Source organism: Idiotropiscis lumnitzeri, chromosome 20, assembly GCF_059441095.1.
Source record: "Idiotropiscis lumnitzeri isolate Australia: NSW breed Sydney's pygmy pipehorse chromosome 20, RoL_Ilum_1.0, whole genome shotgun sequence".
NCBI classification, from domain to species: domain Eukaryota; kingdom Metazoa; phylum Chordata; class Actinopteri; order Syngnathiformes; family Syngnathidae; genus Idiotropiscis; species Idiotropiscis lumnitzeri.
The window spans coordinates 10,703,193-10,725,960 of record NC_142410.1 but is presented as its reverse complement, the minus strand read 5'-3'; the positions used below and the strand labels follow the sequence as shown (position 1 = coordinate 10,725,960).

Sequence of the window (22,768 nt, the reverse complement as noted above, 5' to 3'; positions counted from 1 at the left end):
TGATAAAGAAAATAAAATAGCACCACATATTGTAGTTAAGTTGAAAACTTTATTTTTTGGTCATTTTCTTTTTAAAGTTTTTTTTGTCTTGTCCATTTTTTATATATTTTATTTACCTAAAGAAGAGAAGAACGGTCAGAGGTTGATTTTTTTTTTTAAACAACCGGGCTAGTTAAAAGAAATGATTTGTTTAAAATCCCATCCTCTTCAAATGCCTCCTGTCATGCAGTAAGTATTCATCCCGTTTGTGTGTGTCTCTCAAAAAGCCAACGCAGCCGACGAGGCCAAAAACACTTCGCTGGAAAATGAAACCATTTGTCCTCTGACTGGTCCAAGCCAGCAAGGTACTTGTTGCCACTGAACACAAGGAAGAAGTTGAAGAGGAGCGCAGGATTTGAACGCTGGTTCGACGCTGCGCTCGTCGTCGTCTCACCATCTTCATCCGTTTGGATTAAAAAGAAGAAGAAAAAAAAACCTCCTTCACTTCCGGGGCCAATGAACAATAACAGCAGAAGAAAAGAAGTAAAACAAGAAGGTGCTATGAGAGTTTGTCCTTCCCCGCCGCCGCGCTGCGCTGTCAGTCTGGTTTTTGGACGTTCTGTCGAATCGTCATCCGGCAGGCCGCAGGGATGTCGGCGCTCAATCCCAGGAACATTTTTAGGACAGAGAAGTTTAGTTTCCAGGTGGATGGAAGGAGGCCGGGTGTGTCTGTACCTGCATTGCTGTCAGTGCCAAAAGAACAATTTTACTGAACGGCCAAACTACATTAACGCCTGGTGCAAATAGATTAATCGGCGCCGTTTGAATCGTGAAAGTAAAACCAACTATGAAAATTTATGTCACACAGATTTCTTTTTTGTAATGCCCTGGAAGTGTGCACGTCTATGCAGCAAATACTTTCCATAACTTCCACTGACAGGGCAAGCTCAATTTAGCTCCTCCTCCGTCAAATAACGAAAATTCTGGAGTCATTGACTCACCGGAAAAGGAAAAGATTTATAATTGCAGATGCCACAAGATGGTGCCAAAGCACTACTTTTAAATCACGCTATGGGCACCATCTAAGGACATTTCACTTTCAAGGGTGCGGCGGATCACCGTGTTCTCCTACCTTGCGGATGCCCTATGTAAAAGTGTTGGTGTGTCCCTTGCTGCGGTCCGTGCTGCGGGTGCTGGGGCACAGAGCCGGGCCCCTGCTGCGGGGGAGGCTGCAGCATCACCAACTGGGGTTGACCGTGGCTCCCCGAGTGGTGGGGGCCTGACATGGCTCCTTGGACATGCGCCTGACCGAGACAAAGTCACGTTTTGACATTGCAAAAGAGAGTCGAAAAGTAATGCGCCGGGTTCCTACCTGCGCCAACTGTCCCAGAGGGTACGTGGGTGGGATGCCCTGGTGGCCGTGGATGCTGTAGCCCTGAATGGGGTAGGAGCCCTGTGGGGACGTGTGGCCAGGCGGCATGTTGGGTGGCGTGGGTGCGGACAATGGACCTGAGTGGTACAGGGACTGAGGCTGTGGGCCTGACTGGGCGTTCTGGAAGCAAACAGCAGCATTCGGTCATTGTTACAGCTGTCAACTTGAGCATCCACATGACACGAAGATCATCACATTCATGACACGCTTTCTTCGGACAAGCAGCAGTATTATCGCTTATGCTTCAGATGTGCCAGAATCAGCAGGCCTTGCTCGGTGAGTGACGTGGGTGTCAGTCGTTGAAAGTAAATACAAAACAACGGCAATGTGCTTTTGTTGTATTTTTTTTTATGTCCGTGTAGATTTGAAGTCATCTTGATCATGCTAATCTGCACAAGATGAATCGAGCCCTTTTTTTGTTTTTCCAATTTGTTACACGTTTCCTTCATTCTTGAAAATATTCAAAAAAGGGGCTTGGGCGTTTGTGCTATTCAGCTAAGATGCGTCTATTCATTTGCGTTTGTTGAAAAAAAAAAAAATATATTAAATTGTAGACACCCTGCAAAGTGTTTTGGGGTGTTCTCACCTGTCCGGGGCTGGGCGCAGCATGCTGGGGTGGAGGCTGATTGCCCGTTGGGGTACTGGATGGCTGCGGCTGATGTACTGCCCCTGAGTGGTGGGAGAAGGACTGTGGCGCTGCAGACAAAACACAATCCACACTATTGCTGCTTTCCACGTTCAAGAACAATTTATAAAAAAAGAAACTTTGATTCGCACCATAGATGCCCTGCTGGGGTCCCTGTGGGCCGTCCCCCTGTGTCTGGAATTGTGGCCCTCCTGGAGGTCCAAGGGCTTGTGGGTGAGGACCCCCGCCTTGCCCTATCATCCTCGCCCCCCCTTGTAGCATGGAGTACATAGGCTGAACGACAAGCAGAGAAAGAAGAGGGACATTATTTAAACTATCGAGGCGAGACACAAACACTTAGGCGCCGTTTCCGACCTGTCCAGGGTAGGGTGACATGGCCTGGATGACCTGCTGCTGGCCATACTGCTGCGGGTTGTACTGAAGGTAGGACTGAGGGTAAGGGGATGCAACCAGGGGGGCGCCGGCGGCCGAGGCCGCCGCTTGCAGCATGGGGGGCGCCGAGGCGCCGTGGTCCGAGCGCGGTGCCACCACAGAGCCTGAAATGCAACGGTCCGCAAGTTTTAATTGAGGACATATGGCGGTCGCTATAAGATTGCGTTTCAACTTCGACGTACAGTCGTTTTGTGCATTACCTTTGGTCCTGGGGTATTTTCCCTGGCCGACCGCAGACATAGTGTACTGGTACATTTGTGGGGTCTAGAAAATGAAAAGGCAAGGATTTGTTTTTCCTGACAATATCAGAAAAATCTGAAATTGTTATTTTTGGAACGGTCTCTGCTTGTGTACCTGTACAGAGTGAATCTGTGACACGTAGGACAGATAGGGGGTGTTGTAGAGTGGACCCTGCCCGCCAGGGTGCTGAATGACTACGGGGCTCGGTGGAGTGGGCCGAGGTGGGGTGGGCGCCGTGTTGGGCTTTGTCTGCACATCAAGGCAATAGGTCACAAAGAAATATGCCACGTGAGCACATGATACTACTTGAGAAGCTAAAGGCTCACCATTGGCATCTGAGGTTTGATTGGATTGAATTCTTTAGCGTTGGGGTTTAAGGTGGATTTCTTCACTTGGCTAAACGAAGACAAAGCAAAGGAATTAAAATGGTTCTCGTTGCAGAGACATCAAATAGTCCATCATTATTTCAACTTACTCGGCCACACCCTCCGTGCACTCTGACGTGCCCTCCTCACTTCCCGGGGTCCTGGGCGGCTGAGGGGCAGCTGGTGACTGCCGGTCCGAAATGGCCCCCGCGGCAACCGAGTTGGGGGCACCCGGCGTGCCCGCCTCCTTGGAGGGTTCATCGGACGGGAGCGACGACGGCTGAGGATGGGCCGGGCTGGGAGCAGCGGGCTGCAATTTGGGCTCGGAAGCGGCGTGAGCGTCTGACGGGGAAGGTTTGGCGCCCTGCGCCGCGACATCGCCGAGCGCAGGAGGAGTCGGTGCGGCGGGGGAGCTGGGAGAGCTGGAGCTGCCTCCGCTTGGCTGGAGCTAAAAGGAAAACCGAAAGGTCCACATTGAATAAAAGGCAAATAATTGTAATGAAGCATCCTCGGCGTACAAATAGACACCGTACTGCTACTTTCCTATTTCATTGAAAAGAAAGCAAACACTCACCCGAAATTCCTTGCCAAACTTCCGCAGTTCCTCGATTTGCGACCTCTGTTGAACTGAAGGAGCTTGCGTGGATAATGAACACATGCTTTTAGGAAACTGTGGCGTTGTGGCTTAATGTCAGCTTGTCACGTTCTCACCTTTGCAGCTCTTGCTCTCCTCCGTGCTGCCAGGGCTCTCGGCCGAGCGTTCTTTTGCGGCGGCGCAAAGGATCTCATTCACTGGTAAAAGAAACGACAACGTAATGAGTCGCCTTAATCTCCATTTTTCAACGATTAAAGGTGAACAGGAAGTAATATTGACTGCACCATCCACGGGGAAGAGAGGGGCGGGGCCTGACGTCTTCTGCGCAGACAAAGAGATGGACGACGTGTCCAAATAAGGCGTGTCCTGGGAAGAGCCGGATTTCGGCGAGCGAGCGGCTGCAAAGACAGAATCAGACTCCTCAGTAGACGTAAAAAGGAGAAAACTATCTTGGAGAGCAGCTGACGTATTCAAATGGGAGGAGCTTGTACCAGTGGACTGAGCATGTGCGTTTGGAGTGCGGACAGTTCTGCTCGACTGTGGAGGTCTTTGAGCTTTGGGAGAAGTCCTGGCAGCAACTGGAAAGACAAATGCCCCATTTTCTTTCAATTGAATGAGCGACATGCTGATATGGTGTGAAAAGTGGCGGTTGTTTTGCCACACACAAATCACCCGGGAGTGTGGCGCCCCCGGTAACTATCATGACTAATCATAATGAGTTTTTGACAGAGCTTTTTTAAGACACAAAGAAACTATTTACAATTAAAATAGTATCATTTCCCACAATAACGCCCCCGCTGGATAAAAATAATTCAGTTACATAAGAAAAACAAAATGTGGCAAATCCATGTCGAGTTCTGATTCAGTGGACGTACCGCATGATTCTTATGTAACAGCAACTTAAAACATGTCAGTTTATTACAGATTACCCGTTTTGGTTCGGAAAGCGCATATGGAATTTGGCTGCTGGCCAGTGTGGGGGCGGAAATATCCGAGTAAGACAATGCTACGGCCACCCCAAAATGCTAAACTATCCGCCTCGTTATCTTGAACAGGAGGCCATGACGTCAAAACAAAAATATTAATATACAACTCTGTGGGGGATATTAAGAGACCTTAAAATCACACAAATAAAAACAAACAAACGGAGCTTTACCTCCATTAACAGGTCTGCCAGATTCTGACAGGGAGTGTGGCAGGGAGTGGGAATGTGGGACCGAGTGTCCATGGGGGGCAGGCGGGCTGGTCGGGGAAGGGGCGGCAGAGAGGGAGGCTGCCGAGGTGGGCGCTGCCCCCGGAGAAGCGGGTGTGTACGGACTGCCGGGACCAGAACCGGGACCCGGGCTGGGGCTGCCCTGCGGGTGATGGGGCACATAGGCGCCGCCTCGGCCCGACAGGGGGCTGCTTCGCTCAGATGGTGAGACGCCAGTTTGGGGGCCGCCGGCCGAGGGTAGCGGGGGTCTAGGAGATGAGGAAGAGGACGACGGAGGGGTGGAACGATAACCCCCACTAAGACGACTGTGAGGCGGAGGACCGCCGGGACCTCTCTCGGCTCGATCCCGGTTCATCTCCCTTTGCCGTTGAGGTAAAGGAATGTACTTGCCCTCTCTGAACAACAAAATACAAGAGTCCAACTGTCAACATGACCTTGATTAGTTTGTCTACGCTGCGTCGACTTGACGGCTCTTACCTGGCCCCGGGGCTATCTCGGCCCCTTTCACGTTCGCGGGGGCTCTCGTGGCCCCTGTCGCGATCGGTGACGTCGCGCACCACGGCGCTGTACTTGTCCTCCTCACTTTTACCCTCGTCGTTCTCCAGGCCGACGCGGTGGCGGTACTGCGGGCTGGACTCGATCTCGCTGGCCAGCCGAGTGGCGCGGGCCTCCCGCTGTCGGTACACTTCGGAGGTGCCTCTCTCCAGTGGCACGCTAGGTGGGCAAGAGGGGGGGGGGCAGTTTTTAGTTCTACTTATTCCATCTTGAAAATGCACATTGCAAGAGATGACAAAAGTTTTCTGCTTTGGTCGCTAGACACGCTTCAGTGGTTCACAGTCTCCACAGAAACGCAAGGAAATGCGTGAGGTAATCAAATGAAAGCATTTTTCGGTGGTTGGTTAGCAAGGTTAACACAAAGACTCCAACAGAAACTTACGTATACATAGAAAGGCTGGAATCATATGTTGACGTGATGCCATATTTCACTTCATTGTAGCGGAACATCTCGTTGGCGTCCCAGCCATTGGACTAAGGGGAAAAAACAACAAATTTTATTCAACAAAAAAATGATCAAAACACGGCTTTGAGGAGTAGTGTAAAATGTGATCTCAATCTAAATGTCAATGCACTGAAATAGTTTTTAGGAGAGATCACTCATGGCAGAATCAACCGACAACATTTGAGGCTAAACGGCTCATGCTGCGAGGAACTTACTGCATCCGCATCCAGATTGTAACTCTCGCCGTTGCTATCGCCGCCCTCCCATCGCTGCAACACCTTCTCTTTATGTTCGCCGTTGACACGCGTGGAACTGATGGCGGTGTCAGTGAACGTATCTGCATAAAATTCAAGGCAAGGCTTTATTCAACGCAGCAATTGAAAACTTGCTCATTTTGTAAAGCAACACACTGCAAAATCACAGTTGGTAAAATAATCTGGAGTTGCACTGTGCACTTTCATTCATCAATGTTTACATAGAGATGGGTAAACCATTGACCGTGAATCAAACACAAATGTAAGAGTAAAATAAAAAAATAAATAAATCACTGGCGCGCGTACCTCTGGTGGCATAGTTGAGGTCTACATCTCTGCATATCATCGTAACCAGATCGGAAGGGCTGAAGATCATGGTGTCGGTGATGTCTTCCCTGCGCGGCGGCGCTGATGTCGAGCCCTCCTCCTCTCGTTTGTGCACGGCATCCACGGCCAACTCACACTAAAAACATTGACGGATCGCAGTACATCTCACACATGATTGTTTCAAGTAAAATTAATGTCAACGGAAGGAGCAGCCTTACCCGGGAACTAAGTGTTTTAAAGATGCCTTCAAACATACTCCCATTCTTCACCCTTATATCGCAAGTGGAACCCTGAAGGAGATAAGATTGGGACATTGTAATTACCAAGGAACTTGATAACACCACTGGAAGAAGACGGACAATCAGCTATGAAAACTCACCACAACAGCTGTGAGGAAATGAAGCATTCGAGCATTGTTGTACACACCCTCGAAAACCTGGACAAAGGACAAGACAAAAAGTATCCATCAAAACTCCGGCAACACTGTCCTGACATGACCCGATAAAATATGTATCCATTTGCTTGGGACGCAGGCTTTACTCTGCTCTCATCAACAGAAAATCTCAAACCACCGTAATCATATCAGGTGAAGTGAGGTGAAAGGAGGGAGCGAAGCAACAGAATCTTGCAAAGCCACAATTGCTCATTCAGCTAAGCAAGAGTCAAGGTTTAAATCTTTGGTGCTCTTTTATCAACAGCGGTCTGCAGTAGTCTGCTAAATGTGTTTTAGATGAGTCACCACCAGTTCTGTCATTACTCTATTAGCATTGTGTAAAAATGTTTACATTTTTGCTTATGTTTGCTGGCGAGATGTGCTTTGCCTCGATACTCACGGGAGAAGACTGGAATGATGGTTTTGCAGTAGCTCGATTCCTGTGGAAGAACAAAAAAAGATATTTAAGCATGGTCAAGACACTTCATCAAATCAGTTCAAAATCAGTTTTACAAATCGGCATATCCACAGAAATTCACCATCCAAGGCAATGCATGCTTCATGACATTTTCGATGCAAGTCATTTGAAATATAAAATAAATGTAACAGTTATATTTAATATAACCGTTTCAACAACGGACAATGGCGGGCACGAAATTCCCCCCGAACAGGTCTAATGTGCTCATAAATATGTTGTTTAGATTCCAAACCAACCTCATCGAGCACAAAAGCAACAAAAACCAAAAAAATGGCCCGAAACATAAACGACGAGAGGACAAAGCGCAATGTTTACGTTCAATCCCAACCAGATAAATGGGGCTTGCTCAATAAGGTTGCAACGCAGCCAAGAAACACACACGGTTACAAAACAAAGGCTGAGGCCAATCGGACCAAAACAAAACCCACCACATCCGCAAGAGCGACAACCGAACAAGACTGACCTTGCGTTAGCCATTAAATCTCTTCAAATAGGATTCATTGAACGAGTCACATTGAAGTAACCGCCGCAAACAAATTTTTGTTTTCCGCCGTGCTGCGTCCGCTTTCTGGGTCTTGACCGACCAGATAAACTTTCTTTCACCTGTATGATGATTTGCTACTTAATGGTTTCCCCAATGTTCAACCCGCCCCTTCACGTCGTTTCGGGTCCCGTTCGAGCAATCCGATTGGCTCAAGCCACCGGTCAATCTTACAGAAACTAAATGGATTGGTCGGGAGAGAAGCTCTTTGCCTGAGACGCGCCCCATTGAGCAACCCTGAGCTTTAAAACCGGTAGGCCTTAGTCGCAAGGGGCCGACCGCGGAGTTTCCTGACGCGTGTAGCCGGGCTCACTCACCTCCCGGCGGGCGTCCTGTTGCCGCTGCTGCTGCCGCTGACTGGAGAAGACATACCGGCGGGGCCCGTGGTACCATTTGACGCTTTTCTCCCGGCGGAGTTGGGCTGCTGTTGTTTCAGCATGGCGAAGAAGCACGGGGCCTCGGACAGTACCAAAAGTATCGAAACTAAACCGCCCGACGAGAAGTAGCTTCGGGTGTAAACTACCTTTAGCAGTTGAGCCGGTGTCACCTCAGCAAGTACCGGCTATGGTAGCTAATCTTGCTAAGCAAATACCAGTCGCTTGTGGCCTAAAATGTGCAGGCAACCCCCCCCGCTATTTCAACCAAATGTGGCGTGCACCCTCAAAATGTTTCCCCGAACATGCACTTTGTGATATCAGCGGTTATGACAAAGCAAACGAGGGTTCAACTTACACGAGTTTTCGTGTAATTATTTAGCAACGGCTAGGTGGCTAAGCATTAGCTTTGATCCTCAAGCGGCAGTCAGGCGCTTTCACTCCGCGTTTTACTTTCTTTCCTTCTACCGCGTCACCTTGACTCCGGCACCGGCGAAACCTCCCAATTTTTGCTTGTCAGTAGCTTCCGAAAGTGAAATAATTCAGGTTTCGTAGAGAAAACCTGCAGCGGACGGTCAGCACCACCTCTCGGTTGGTTCACTTGACTCGATCCGCGCGCGGCCAACTGGGAAACGCGGGGGGAGGGGTTTCGACGTGCGCGTGCACCTTCAGCGTTGCATTCGCGCGCACGCTGAAGGATTGATTGAATCAGATTGTTCTCTGATTGATTTATCAGAAGTGGCCAAAGAACAGATAAGTAGAAGAGCAGATAATTGTGAAAAAGAAAAAGAAAGCCTGGCAAAAGTGGAAATGTCGATTCCGCATTCATCTTCCCGGATTCATTTTGGTAAAACTAACAATTAAATACAGATTGTTTGAAAATAAAAAGTACAAATGTTAAAAAGCATAGTGCTCAATTTGCACTTTCCAGCGGATCATATAATGGATGGATATAAACAAAGTGCGAAAAGATTGTGCGCGACTTTATTGCATACATTACGACTGCCCGACAGGCAGCATGGCCGCCTCCTAATGTCCGGAAAAGGCAGTCTTCGGGACTTTCTTTTTCTTGTTTTTAAAGCGAGACGGCAATAATTCTCTGAATTTGGCTGAAAAAAACTGTAAGTAGTTCAAGATGGTCATTTTTAGGGGTTGTGATGACCGCAATCTTACAATGTATTCGTTCGGTGCAGCGCTGAAACGCATTACAACTTAATACATTTATAAGCCTAAGCACGTCTGCCTCACGGTCGAGAAGTATTGGTTTCGAATTTCATCGGTGTTTGGGTTTTCTGTGTGAACTCCACACACGCCAGACATGCTCGGGACTTGTGATTCTTTGCCCTCCGCAAACAGGTTTGCATCATCCATGTTGAGAAAGAAGCGTGAAACCTTGGCGAGGTTCCTCTTACTGGTCTCCAGACGTGCCAGTCACCTTGCCAAACGGGAGTATGACGTCATCGTGGTGGGTGGGGGTCACGCAGGTACCGAGGCGGCCGCAGCGGCAACCCGAGTGGGAGCACAGACGCTGCTGGTCACGCAGAAAGTTCACACCATCGGTAAGAGAAGGTTTGACCTTCAGCTTCAAGCTTTGAAATGAAAAGTCCCGCTCACCATCCTTCTCTCCTCACTTTCCTTCCAGGCGCCTTGTCATGCAACCCCTCTCTGGGCGGAGTGGGCAAGGGTCACCTGGTGAAGGAGGTGGACGCTTTAGATGGTGTGTGCGGTCGAGCCGGGGACTGGGCCGGCATCCATTTCTCCATCTTGAATCGCAGCAAGGGTCCCGCTGTGTGGGGGCCGCGGGCTCAACTGGACCGCCAACGCTACCGCCAATTCGTTCAGGTGAAGAGCGAATTCATCTTTTAGCTCCATCTTTCTGCTTATTTTTTTACAAATAATGTTTTTCGCCCGCAGTCCGAGTTACTGTCCACTCCCAGACTGACCGTGCTGGAGGGATCAGTGGAGGAGCTTCTCGTAACAGAATCCAACCCAGAAGAGCCAGGATGCCACAGAGTCACCGGGATAAGTTTAGGTGGGCAGCAAACGCATCCAAAAACAAATACAGTAAACCTCCGACTACTAACGGGTTCAAAAAACACAAGTATGGCAGATTTAGTGGGGAAAGATGATTTGAGACTATTGGTATGCAAAATAATCCCAAACAGTGCTTAATATTTTTTGTAATACATTTGGATTGAATCTTTAAGAACTGTTTAAAAAAAATAATAATTCAATCGCTTTCCGACGGCAGCAGGAGAAAGCCTCCCGATCTCGGCCCACTCTGTGGTTCTTACCACGGGTACTTTCCTGTCCGGCTCGCTCTTCATGGGACAGAACACGTCTCCGGGGGGGCGGATTGGAGACGCCCCGTCCAGCGCCGGAATGTCCCACACGTTGAGGGAGCGCCTGGGGCTGAAGATGGGCCGACTCCGGACGGGTACCCCTCCCAGAATAGTGAAGGCTTCAGTGGACTTTGACCAGGCCAAGCTCCATCCGCCTGACAGTCAGCCAAGTCCCTTCAGCTTCCTCAACAGCCACACTCATTGCAAGGTACTTTCCAAGCACACGTGAATACAGCAAGTGGGGCGAATTATGGTTGAATTTCACTAACAGGCCGAGGAGCAGCTGCCGTGCTACTTGACCTATACCACTCCTGGTGTGGATAAAGTGGTGAAAGACAGTCTTCACCTCAACTGTCACATACAGCAGGACACCAAGGGCCCCAGGTGCACACGACACGCCCACTTTTCATGTATCTACCAATCTCGTTTAAATTTGACAGTTTTTAAGGGTAAAAAAAAAAAAAAAAAAGGTAACATACATTTGAAAATCACTTTGAAAATAACAAATCCTTGTCTTTGTTCAGGTACTGCCCCTCAATTGAGTCCCGAGTACTTCGCTTTCCGGGCAGGCAGCATCAGGTATGGCTGGAACCCGAGGGCTTGACCTCTGACCTGGTGTACCCGCAGGGTCTCTCCATGACAATGCCCCCTGACATGCAGCTGCGCCTCATCAGAGAGATCCCGGCTTTGCACAGGGCCGAAATCCACACACCCGGTATGTGCTACCCGAACTGGCCAGTGTGCAAAACGTTTAAAAAAAAAAGTAAAAGATGTAGATTGAGGTCTGTTTTTCCATCATGTTAGGCTACGGCGTGCAGTATGACTTTGTGTGCCCCACCCAGCTGAGTCCTGCACTGCAGGTGAAAAGCACTCAAGGTCTTTTCCTGGCCGGGCAGATTAATGGGACCACCGGGTACGAGGAGGCTGCTGCACAGGTAGCACTGACACTTAAATATCATTTCAATCTCCTCCCGACTTCCACTCAGCACTGCACTTTGCTCAACAGGGCTTGTGGGCGGGGGTCAACGCCGCCCGAGCGGCGCTCTCCATGCCCACGGCGGCGCTGTCTCGGACCGAGAGCTACATCGGCGTTTTGATTGATGACCTTGTGACGCGAGGTGTAACGGAACCTTACCGCATGTTCACCAGTCGGGCGGAGTTTCGAACGTTTCTGAGGCCGGACAATGCTGACCTGCGACTCACCCTGAAAGGTTGGAGGCCTCGGTGGAGATGAGTTGCAATTGGAGCAACCTTGTATTTGTGTTTCTATAAGTGAAGGGGAGAAATGGATTAAAACTGGGAAATCAGATTTTAGAGGTTCATTTTTTGAAGGCCATGCAGACTAGTTGAGCGCATCTTTTCAGGCTTTGAAGAAGTGGGATGCGTGTCCTCCCGCCGCTACCAGCAGACACTGAGAGTGAGAGACAGTCTCCAAGAGGCGCTCGCAGCTCTTCAGGATGTTTCTCTGCCAGCCACAAAATGGAAACTTGAGCTGCCTCGCGTGCACATCAGCGAGACGAAGGCCGCCAATCCCACGCAAGTTACAATCTGTTCCACTCATCAAGCGGTAATCCCGTACATGTTCCTCTGTTTTAATTTGAAGTCGTTGGGTACCTGGTTTGTCTTTCAGCGGCTTGGAGATGCTGCAGTACAACGACGCCACCTTTGAAATGTTGGCCTCCATCTTCCCACACCGCCTCGCACCCTACACAGAAGTCTCACAAAGGTTGAAGATAGAAGGTGGTGTATAAACGTTTGCAACATCGTTTTCAGGCTTTTAGCCACCCTCGAAGCACTTTGGCCTAATTCCAAATATTCTGAAAATATTTGTGAATTCTGATATCACTGCGGAGCATGATGTTCTTCTTGTGTGGATGTGTGCCATGCAGCTGTGTACAGGCCTCACTGCATCCTCCAGCAGAAGGAGATTGAGAGAATTCAAAAAGAGGAGAGCTTGTCTCTCCCACAGGACTTGGACTATTTGTCTCTTCCCGTGTCTCTGTCACAAGAGGTCCGGGAGATTTTGGACAGAGTTCGGCCCAGCACGGTGAGTTCAAAATAAAAATTACCCACTGTATTACTGTATTCCACCACTAGATGGTGCCAGAAAGCTTCACAAGATGGACATTTCATTTAAGCTTCAAATGGAATGAAAATGATTAAAAGGTGTAGAAGATTAAGTTAGACTTTGTATTATTATAGATATATTAAGTGTATGTTACTATTTTTCTTTGTTGTCTTTATGAGGGAGCTGGAACAAATTAACAGAATTTCCATTCGTTCAAAAGGAAGCGCGATCATGGAACAGATTTTGGGGGGGGGGGGGAACAAAAGTTTTTTCATACGAGTTCAACGGATGCATTTTTATTTTGAGTAGGAAGAACTGACAACATTTTTGTCCCAGTTGTGACATATATTGAAATAAGATGATTGTGCCCCTCCCTCAGCTGGGTGCTGCTACACGTTTGCAAGGAATTACACCGGCTGCAATTGTCCACCTTCTCAACTACGTCCGTCACTCGGGGAAGGAGAAAAGGACACACAGGAACTAAACCGAGCAAAAAGACAAGCTACGAGATGCAGTTTACAAAAAAGAAATACACTTTTGCCGCAAATGTTGTTACTAAAAATGTACAAAAAATAAGTTATCTTGATGACATCTCTAATCTTTCAATAAACAAGTGTTCTGCCAGCCAATGTTTGTGGAGAATTTTTCTTATCTTAATAAAGCTGCCTTCCTAAAACTTTGAACAACGCCACCATCTACAATCCAGCTACCTGGATTCTAATCCTGTGAGGAACCGGAGTGTGAGCAGCGTTAAGCGCTAAGCGACCTTAACTGCATTAAGAAAGCCCGTCCAGGTCTGAAGTACCGCTGGTGAAGAAGCCAAGCAAAACGCGTCAGTCAAGGCCAATCAATCTCCAGCGCTGGTTTGCGGTAAACCGTCATGTCGGCGAACGCGACCTCGGTGGCGAGTCTGATCCTTGACGGCAAAGGACACTGAAAGACACAAGTGGGGGGGGGGTTACGTTCAAATTTCCTTGGGAAGTGAAGATGGAGAATTTGATTCTGGCCTACCTGAAACTTTTGACATCGGAAAAGGTATTTAACCCCCAGGATGTAGCTCTGAGGGAGGTCGAGGAGGCCCATTCGAGCCCACAGCACTTGCACAAAGAGCAAGTGTGGGAGGGTGCAGCCTGAGTCACATGTTTCCTAAGAAGGGGGGAGGGGACAAACTCATTCGATCTTCAAGATTATAGTAAACTAGTCAGAAAAGATGACACTCAAATGTTGGGTTCATATAATCCAATTTTAACACGTGCTGGCTACCTCTGAGCTGACGGGACAATCCTGCCGAAGGACTCGGGTCCAGTCCGGTTGGGAGCCTGCGCTCATGGCAATCGTGTCAGGAATGGCGTCTCCTTGCAAGATGGCGCCAATTTGGGAACGCAGCTCGGCGCAGTCTCTGGAAGGAGAACTTGGAGCACACAAATGCATGAAAAGAACACTCTTCTCTGTGCAAGATGTTGATTTTCGCTTTTCACTCAAAGCGGGACAGAGCTCGCTGTTGCTTCTCGTGGCCTCACCTAAATGTGCAGCCTGTGATGGTGTTGTGCGTGAAGAGGATGCTCGCCCGTGTGGAGGGCTCAGAGGAGCACTCGCCGGCTTGCGGCACGCCCATTATGGTCACCTGGAACGCGGTCAAGGAAGTGCTGCGCGAGAACGACACAATGTAACCCGTTCTGAGGGAGGTTCACGACGTGGTTCATGAGGATACGGGTTTCACGACTCCATTAAAGCGACCAAGGACACTCGATCCCACCCGCAGTCCAACTGAGGGAATCGTTGGCGCTGGAGACGGGCGAGGTGTCCCCAGCTAAAAAAAAAAAAAAAAAAAAGATAAAAAGAGGGAAGCTCTATAATCATCTGTGCCTTGTGATAAGACCCGTAGGTGTGACTACCTTGAATTGCACCGAGTGCACTTGTTGAAACGACTGGTTTGTTTTCACATCACCTAAAACGACATTCACGGTCGCACTCGCCAGCTCTCCTCTCTCTGTGTACGTTATGACAAACTGCACCTGATAAAAAAATCCAAACAGATGCGAGGGATGAACACAAAGCTGGCATGGAACGACAAATATTTCAAGGGAAATATTTGTCAGTTTCTGAAATAGAATCTTTTATTAACTTTGTCGGCTTTTGCGCTTGAACTTGTTTGCTTAAAAATCCAAAATAAAGCTTCTCACCTCTTTTGTCACATCAGCACAAAGGTTATTTCGCTCACTTGGTGCAGGCCAATTTAAAAGTGGGGTGACGGGGATCTGGGGGAAGAAAAAAATAAAACCATCTTAGTTGGGCAGCAACTAACGTCTTAGAACTGATGCCATCTTTTAAACAATCAGAAAAAGGCGGCAAATGTGTTCTCACCAAAAGGCCAGACACTTGCTCTTCCGGAGGTTTTGGAATCTGTCATGACAACATTTGCGCTGATTTAAGAGATCAGATATTTAAAAAAAAAATGTTCACAAAAATGTGAGCAGGCTTGCTTACTTTAATCAGACTCAGGTTCGTGTAGTAGGATCGCGCGCTGAGATTTGGGTCTTTGGTGCACGAATGAGGGGTTACCATGCGAGTACAGGACAGAGACTCTGATCTTAAGAAGCCTGCAAGACGAGCAAAACACTTTTGTGTTTTGGGTGGCTGGAAAATGAAGATGAAGGTAAATATACATGTAAAAAAGAAGGCGTCGTCTTACGTGCAGGATTGCGATTAAGACAGAATGCATCGGCGAATCCTGGGGAGGGCTGACGAAGGAGACCTCGCACAGATGAACTGCTGAAGTATGTCTGAATGACATCGTCTACCTACAACATGCATTTTGTCATCATAAATTGCAGGAAAAATAACTTGAGTAAGCCACCAAGTTGTAAATAGCCGCATGCAAAGTCTACGGGAATATTGTCGTAAAAAATAAACATAACAAATGTGATCCTATTACCCGATAAAACGGTCTGCTGTGGCCGACGCTTATTGGCTGCGGTGGTGCAAAGTGATACGAGTCCCCTACAGCTGGAAGCTGAGGTGGAGCAGTGGGGGCCTTGAAATGATCAACCGCTGGGAGAAGGAAAAAAAAAATATTAAATCAACATTCAAACAGTGCTTATGATGAAACTGATTCAGCAGTTTGCACATTAAATTTGAAAAGTTAAATCCAATCAACTGTACTTGGGCAGTGATTCTTTGACATACCACTAGAGGGAGCCCATGTAACACACTGAGAAACTGGTGTCAAATAACTGTATCAACATCTGCATGGTAAAATGTATCTTTGTATGTAATTGATAGTTATTTTGAAGTTAATGTCACAATAGCAAACACTTGTTATAATTTACAAGTAAAAAAAAATTAAATCAACTTGAATCTCAAGGCACCACTGTATAATGATGTGTGTTGGGATATATTTGCAGACATTTACCTGGAGATTGAACACAAAACATAGAGTCAGTCACAGTAATTAAAGAAGGATCCACATTGGCACGGAAAATCAGCCATTTCTCAATGCAGACTCCTGTCCTGCAAAGCACACACCCCAAAAACAAATGTTGCCATTCAAACAATGCCAAAAGTGGACATTTTTACATGTGCTGATGAGACATTCTTACTTGACTGTCTGATGACATCCGGTGAAGATGGTGCTCAAGTCATCAACGCCGCAGTCTGCAACGTCACAACAGCAGCTGATGTCGCAGACACCAGGAGTTAAATCGCAGGCACATGCTGGAAATAACACACAAAGTTCGGGTTAGTTTGAACTCTGGATTAGACATTCAGTATCAAACTTTACAAGCCTGCAACTGACAAAACTGCATTTTTTGCATTTAAATTGTAACTTGCAATGACAAAATCTGAACTAATACAACAACAGAGGATGTACACATATAGTAAATTAATGAAAATAAAGGCTTTAGTGCTGTAAATTACCCTCGGGGGCGCCCACTTTTGGGGCACTTTCAGCCGTCTCTTCAATAGGAGTCCCACTGCTTCCGAGAGTCACATTTATGGACTCCGTGGTGCCATTGGGGAGACTGGTGGAGTTCACGTCGTCGGTGGTCACCTGAGAAGGGGTCGCAGAGCTGACAGGTTCCCCATTTGTGGGGAGTGCACTTAGCGAGACAGTAGCAGCGGTGGAGGTTTGGTTGTCTGCAACGCGAGTTTCGGTGCTTCCGACTGAAACATTTACGGACTCATTCGCGCCGGGGACGGGACTGCTCGAGTGCACTACATCGGGGAGCCCCGCGAATGGAGTCGATAAATTCACGAGTTGCCCATCAGTCGGCGTAGCCTCCGTTTGCGCTCGCGTTTGCGCCAAGCACGCAACCGAGAAGACGACAAAGGCAAGATGTAGACGGCCCCACTGGCGGTTGTTCATGTCCTCACAAATCAACTATTTCTAGTTGGCTATTTATTTTAGGGGCTGGAGACATCTTACGTTTAATGTATGAACGTAACGTGACCGTAAACGGGAGAAAAACGTCTTTCGAGTGAGCTAGCTAAAGTTGCTACATAGCAGCGGTTGCGAACGCTTCTTGTTACTAAGGAAGTTGAAGTAACAACTTCCGATTACTGAGGAAAAAAAAACAGGAAGACACTACCGTAAAGCCCATAATAGAAAGGAAAGAACTTTTCATGTGCACAGTATGGATTGGGCAAAAATACCGTAGTAGTCATATGTAGAGAAATGCATTTAAATTTATGCAAACAAAAAAACATGGAAAAAAAATTGTTAGAATTTTTTTCAAATCTCAGAGCTATTATTTTTTTGTCAATTTTAGGTAAATTATTTTGAGACTTTTGTCTTGACTTTTTGACTTGCCTTAAACTAAACAAGAAAATAATTACTTCAGGAGGAATTGTTAAAAGATGTATTCTAAACTGATTTCCAGTGATTTCGTAATGTAAAAAAAAAAAGAAACATGTTTTTTCCATTACTTGGCCATTCCTTTTTGGACTGTGATGGTTTATCCGCTGTCTGAATCTTATCAGACAAAATGAAGCCTTTGTCTTTTTCCTGTTTGAACTGAAGATTAGATGCTGGTGTGTCATTTCTCAGAGACATGCAAAAAGTTTGTTGCCTCATTCCACATGTTTTTAATAATACAGTTCTTTGTGGTCAAATCTTTCTGAGCTTGTTTTCACTGACAATATTGTTTCAGCCTTTGACAGGACGCCAAGTTGAAACAGTTGCCGCAGGCTGGCTGTGTTCACATGACTCCTCATGTATTCTGCAAACTGTGCAGATGCATGACCCTACGCATGAATAATCTTGGTTTAATCACTGTTAACGTCATATGGGGGTGCCTTAACACATAGGACAGCGAGCCGTGGAGGGGTAAAAAAAAAAAACACATGGCTGACTTGACTCAGGGTCCAAACTTGCAACCAGAAAGCAGTTGACCTCTCCAACTGAAATACAGAGCTGACGAATCCAGCGAAACTTTCTTTTAAATGGATCCAGTGACCGTTGTTTTCTTTGTTCTTTTGCTGTGGCGCTTACACAAGACCCTTCTTGTCCTTCCCTCAAGTAACACAGCAAATAGTTGATAAATTATCAAGAGGCGGGAACTTACAGTACAGCTGAAGGCTTCCTCTTCACTCTGTTTACAGCGAAGGGCTGTTGGGACAGCCCACTGAGAGTTTTTGGACTCATGTCATGAATGGCTGTAAAGAAAGCCCACAGGGGGCTCAGAGAGGCAAAGTCCAGATGTTAGTGGACTGGACTAAAGGGGGATTCTACGAAGAAAAGGAGTTGCAGGAAAAGATTCAAAGTTAAGGTCCTGGTAAATATTTGACCGAAGAGGAGAAAGGACTTTAGTATTTTCTGCAGAGATTTTGCCTGTCCACTGAAACTTTTTGACGGCAGCCATGTCAAAAGGCAAAGAGTTGTCCTACAGCGATGCCATCCAGGAGGCTGGCAGCTCCATGTCGCGCTTCCCGCTCATCTCCGTGAAAGGAATTCCTTTAATGAACCACATCGCCAATAACTTTGATGCCGTCTCAGCTTTCTTTCCTGATCCCTCGGACCTCCTCATCGCCACCTACCCAAAAGCGGGTCAGAAAAAAAAAGTGCACCATATTCACGTGATGGAATGATGTCATTCATTTCGTTGCTGTACTTTGGCGGGTTTAAGGGACGACATGGACGCAGGAGATAGTTGATCTACTTCTTCACAACGGCGATGCGGAGGCCTGCAGACGAGCCCCCACGCCGGAGCGCAGTCCTTTCCTCGAGATCTGCAGCCCACCACCAATTCCCTCAGGTGCGCACGGTATATTGTTGCAATAGCTTTCACTGGAGACAAGTCACAAGGTACGAAACAAAATGGATGAATCAGAGATAATTTACCAGTTAAGGCTTTCGTTTTTACTTGATTTGATTAAATTGGGATTTGTTGGACTTTTACGTGTTTTTCGGCAAAAGTAGTTTGAGTAACTCATTCGAGTCGATTTGGTCATGCCAAATAGCAAATGTGGATTTTTACATGATTTTTTTAATGCAATTTTTAAATATTGTATGACAGACCTTTTGTAGTGCAGAGATCAGTTCCTGCTCAATGCCCCCATTCACAATTGCCCGGAAGCTGACTGGCAACCAATGTAAGATGTAAGGAGACTCCCGCTTTCCCACGACCTAAAACAGGATCTGCAGCGTCGTAGTGGGAGGAATTTTGCATTTTGTTGACCTTAGAGAGGAGAAAACGTTTTCGAACAAGGTCCTGTGGCGAGAGCATTTAATCTGACCTGCCACTCGATCCTAAAAACAACCAAAAGCAAAGGCTAGTATGAAATAATAATCTGATTTGATCACATTTTTCTCATCAGAATTTACAAAAACGGACCTTATCACTCCAAGCTACAACCAAAAACATTTCAAATCGAAGGAAAAGCCTGGTGAAAAACAAACTGGCACGGCCCGACTTTGCATTCTCCGGTTGAAACGGACCGCAATCAAACGAAGGAGCAAACTTACTGGCACGGCAGCCAGATGGCACCCACAAGAAGGAAAGCGATCTTGTTAAACTCGAGTTACCTCGCCCCCTTCCAGGAAGCGTGCCTGCATCCTACAAAGGAGAGCCTCACTTGCCCTTCCTTGTGCTTTTCACTTCAACGGAGAAACTGGAATGGCAAGAAAGCTGAGATTGTGACGAACAGATTTGAATATTGGGGAGAAGCAAAAGACGCCTCATAAATGAACATCTATTAAGTATGAATGTTCCTGAATAACACTGGTTAAAAAATTTGTGCAAATTTTTTTTAAATTAAAAATGCAAGTATATTTTCTAGGTTTTTTTTAGCACAAATTCCGATTTGCCCTAGATTCTTTATCTAGGGCATCAGGTTTTAATAATAATAACAATAATAATGCTACAATAGTAACACATTTAGTACTTGATTGACTACTGGTGATTTGAACCACGATGAAAAAATTGTTGAAGTTAAAAGTGTTTGGGGTTGTTCTGCCACACACGCCGTTGCATATTGATATTTATTTCATTCTCAGGTCTTGAGCTTCTGAAAAAAATGACTCCCCCGAGAATCATTAAGACACATCTGCCATTTCAGCTGGTTCCGACTGGATTTTGGGAGAAAAAGTGCAAAGTAAGTTGACGTAAGTAGGGATTACATCATTGACAAAAAAAAACCCCATAATAATCATGAGGTCTCACTGAGCTCCTCCCTGCATCATGTCTACAGGCTATCTATGTAGCACGCAATGCAAAGGACAACATGGTGAGCTACTACTACTTTGATCGCATGAATATGACTCAGCCTGAGCCTGGACCTTGGGAGGGCTACGTCCACAAATTCATGAATGGAGAGTGTAAGCACAGCAGAATCATGCGGCCCAAATTGACCCACAAATGTACTTACTCATACTGAGCAATGGTAAACGGTACCTGCTGCCATCGAGCAGCATTTAATAGTTTCGCCTGTTATATAATGTGTCGCTAGTACAGATCGTGGAACGTGATAAACCTGTGGAAAATACTTTTTGGACCGCTCACGTGCAATTGGATAATTTCTCACACACTAATGTGCTCTGAAGTGCCCTGGGGCTCCTGGTACGATCACGTGAAAGGTTACTGGGAGGAACGAGAAAAGAGGAACATCCTTTACATCTTCTATGAAGACATGAAAGAGGTATAAGTCAAATATACACACACACGCAACCATTACGTTGTAATTATTCAATTTGCCACAAGCTCAAAAATCTTGTGCATACGTCTCTCTGTTACGTTTTCCATGCAGGATCCCAGACGTGAAATAGAACGTATCATGAAGTACTTGGACTTGTCCGTCTCTGATGATGTCATCAGCCGCATTGTGGAGCTGACGACCTTCAAAAACATGAAGGAGAACCCAATGGCCAACTACACGTGCATCCCCCAGAACGTTTTTGACCAGTCCATCTCCAACTTCATGAGAAAAGGTCATTCAACATGATTCCTGTCCTGTTATGTGAAAGTGGCGCCCTCTAGCGGTCTTGGGAGTTACTGCAGTTCCCTCTGATGACGTTAAACAAGGGCGGAGACTCTTACAAGCCTGTCATAAATTTACGAAAAATTAGCATACAACATTCTAACAAACGTTTATTATTGGATTTGGTGCTTCTAAAAACAGTCCTCTGGGGCTTTAAAGACCGTGTCAAGCGATTATGTTCCAAATATAATTTACGTATTTGAAGATAATTTTGCAAAGGCTTACAACTGAGTCAAACTCAATTCAGTTTTCCAGATTTTTTCCAGTGATGCTCTTGTGCAAAGTTTTGAAGTTCTCCCTTGAGCGCATTTGTACGAATCACTCTTTATCCAGCGCAATTGCATGTTCGGTATAATTACTCGGCCCAGGCCTGTTAGCACGCAAGCTAGCTAGTGGCTAGCGCCGCTTGTCACGGAGCGGTGGGATGCAGAATTCTATCCACCGGAGGATTAAAGCGGATCTCTTCTCTTTTTTCTGTCCTCAACAGGAGAAGTTGGAGACTGGAAAAATCATTTCACTCCTGAGCAGTCGGCAGAGTTTGACGAGGACTACGAGAAGAAAATGAAGCAAGTCAACATTCCGTTCAAAACACAGTTCTAAGAGGATTCGCATTATTTCAGTGGCTTCTGCTGAGTCGTTTCTCCATGTTTGCTTGTTACAATTGCAGAATAACTTAGCAGAAGAATAAAATATTATTTGTTTTAGGAACGCTCGCTGACGCTCCACAAAAACGCGTTTCTTGTCAGAGCAATTTTGGGGTGATAAATATGACAAAGCCTCTGAACGTGATCAAGAAGACAAGCAAAAAAAATTATCGATATGATACTATTAAGTTGCTTTGTTCCAACTCTCTCGCGGCTCCTCAGTTAACATGGGAACACGGTAACGTGGCCCAGAATTATTCAAAAGTCACACAAGCGTTTAGGACTTATTTAAAAAATGTATGCAATGTAATTTGTTTGTCACATTATTGACTTCATTACCTCTTGAAAGACGCACTTGACTGAACAAACACATTAACACCGGCAGTGTTAGCATTTTTCCGTGACATATTATGGCTCCTGAGCCTTACTTCTGCTTCGTTTGAATCTAATCTTCCAGCCATTTTCTGAATCGTTCGTTTGTATTAGGGACTGAGTGTAGATCATCTAAAAACAACCAAGGATCCGCTATAAAACAGGAGGCGCTAGAGGTTCCAAATTCCGATGCTTACTTTTTACTGTAACATGTATTAAAAAATATACCTACTGTCTCTTTGGTGGTGATTTTTTTTTTCGGACAAATTTATTTTGCGGGCAAAAAGGGTGGAAACGTTTTTTTTCTTCAGATTTTGTGGTGCCCGCCTGACGCTACGGGTCACTTTATCCACCTGTTCCAGCAGCCAACCACTTTGCAGAGATAAAAAGCACCTTGGGCTTTTCCCCAATTACTTTTTGGGTGTGGTGCTGTTGACACTGAATACTGGTTGTTATTGAGTTTTAAACCTGATCAGCAGAGGCTGTAAGACAAAATTAATATTCAGAGGAACATACAAGATAAAACAGGCGAGGCATGACTCCATAGAAAACTTCCCC

General features: G+C 46.5%; 4 protein-coding genes across 6 annotated transcripts; 2 read left to right on the top strand and 2 right to left on the bottom strand.

Moving 5' to 3' along the window:
- Positions 1 to 29: 29 nt before the first annotated feature.
- Positions 30 to 8,989, bottom strand: atxn2l (ataxin 2-like). Of its 2 annotated transcripts, none has more exons than XM_088283722.1 (23): positions 8,253 to 8,989; positions 7,317 to 7,356; positions 6,863 to 6,919; positions 6,702 to 6,773; positions 6,463 to 6,619; positions 6,118 to 6,239; positions 5,840 to 5,931; positions 5,380 to 5,616; positions 4,846 to 5,297; positions 4,181 to 4,267; positions 3,974 to 4,087; positions 3,806 to 3,886; positions 3,669 to 3,730; positions 3,205 to 3,542; positions 3,056 to 3,125; positions 2,844 to 2,978; positions 2,690 to 2,753; positions 2,412 to 2,593; positions 2,189 to 2,330; positions 1,998 to 2,107; positions 1,352 to 1,531; positions 1,112 to 1,283; positions 30 to 722 (listed from the first exon to the last, which is right to left on the bottom strand). In XM_088283722.1, exons 1-23 carry the CDS (start codon positions 8,372 to 8,374, stop codon positions 673 to 675), a joined length of 3,138 nt encoding a protein of 1,045 aa, XP_088139848.1. In that variant the 5' UTR covers positions 8,375 to 8,989; the 3' UTR covers positions 30 to 672. The 2 variants fall into 2 exon arrangements, with proteins under 2 accessions (XP_088139848.1, XP_088139849.1); XM_088283723.1 differs by lacking the exon at positions 8,253 to 8,989 and adding an exon at positions 7,858 to 8,180.
- Positions 8,990 to 9,191: 202 nt separating this feature from the next.
- On the top strand, positions 9,192 to 13,348 carry mto1 (mitochondrial tRNA translation optimization 1). 2 transcript variants are annotated; one of them, XM_088283725.1, is made up of 13 exons: positions 9,192 to 9,430; positions 9,666 to 9,868; positions 9,952 to 10,151; positions 10,224 to 10,341; positions 10,564 to 10,859; positions 10,923 to 11,035; positions 11,176 to 11,366; positions 11,456 to 11,586; positions 11,658 to 11,862; positions 12,016 to 12,187; positions 12,282 to 12,391; positions 12,541 to 12,698; positions 13,099 to 13,348. In XM_088283725.1, exons 2-13 carry the CDS (start codon positions 9,679 to 9,681, stop codon positions 13,201 to 13,203), a joined length of 1,989 nt encoding a protein of 662 aa, XP_088139851.1. In that variant the 5' UTR covers positions 9,192 to 9,430; positions 9,666 to 9,678; the 3' UTR covers positions 13,204 to 13,348. The 2 variants fall into 2 exon arrangements, with proteins under 2 accessions (XP_088139851.1, XP_088139850.1); XM_088283724.1 differs by having other exon boundaries at positions 9,193 to 9,430; positions 10,561 to 10,859.
- LOC148317685 (tectonic-3-like) lies at positions 13,000 to 19,821 on the bottom strand. The gene is made up of 16 exons (XM_088283726.1): positions 19,684 to 19,821; positions 19,237 to 19,396; positions 16,638 to 19,005; positions 16,319 to 16,433; positions 16,132 to 16,229; positions 15,655 to 15,770; positions 15,412 to 15,520; positions 15,207 to 15,319; positions 15,084 to 15,122; positions 14,903 to 14,977; positions 14,615 to 14,734; positions 14,431 to 14,529; positions 14,240 to 14,343; positions 13,983 to 14,130; positions 13,731 to 13,865; positions 13,000 to 13,652 (listed from the first exon to the last, which is right to left on the bottom strand). Exons 3-16 carry the CDS (start codon positions 17,083 to 17,085, stop codon positions 13,557 to 13,559), a joined length of 1,815 nt encoding a protein of 604 aa, XP_088139852.1. The 5' UTR covers positions 17,086 to 19,005; positions 19,237 to 19,396; positions 19,684 to 19,821; the 3' UTR covers positions 13,000 to 13,556.
- Positions 17,889 to 22,446, top strand: LOC148317684 (sulfotransferase 1C1-like). Its single transcript, XM_088283727.1, has 7 exons — positions 17,889 to 18,765; positions 18,845 to 18,973; positions 20,215 to 20,312; positions 20,409 to 20,535; positions 20,761 to 20,855; positions 20,964 to 21,144; positions 21,682 to 22,446. Exons 1-7 carry the CDS (start codon positions 18,579 to 18,581, stop codon positions 21,792 to 21,794), a joined length of 930 nt encoding a protein of 309 aa, XP_088139853.1. The 5' UTR covers positions 17,889 to 18,578; the 3' UTR covers positions 21,795 to 22,446.
- Positions 22,447 to 22,768: the final 322 nt, after the last annotated feature.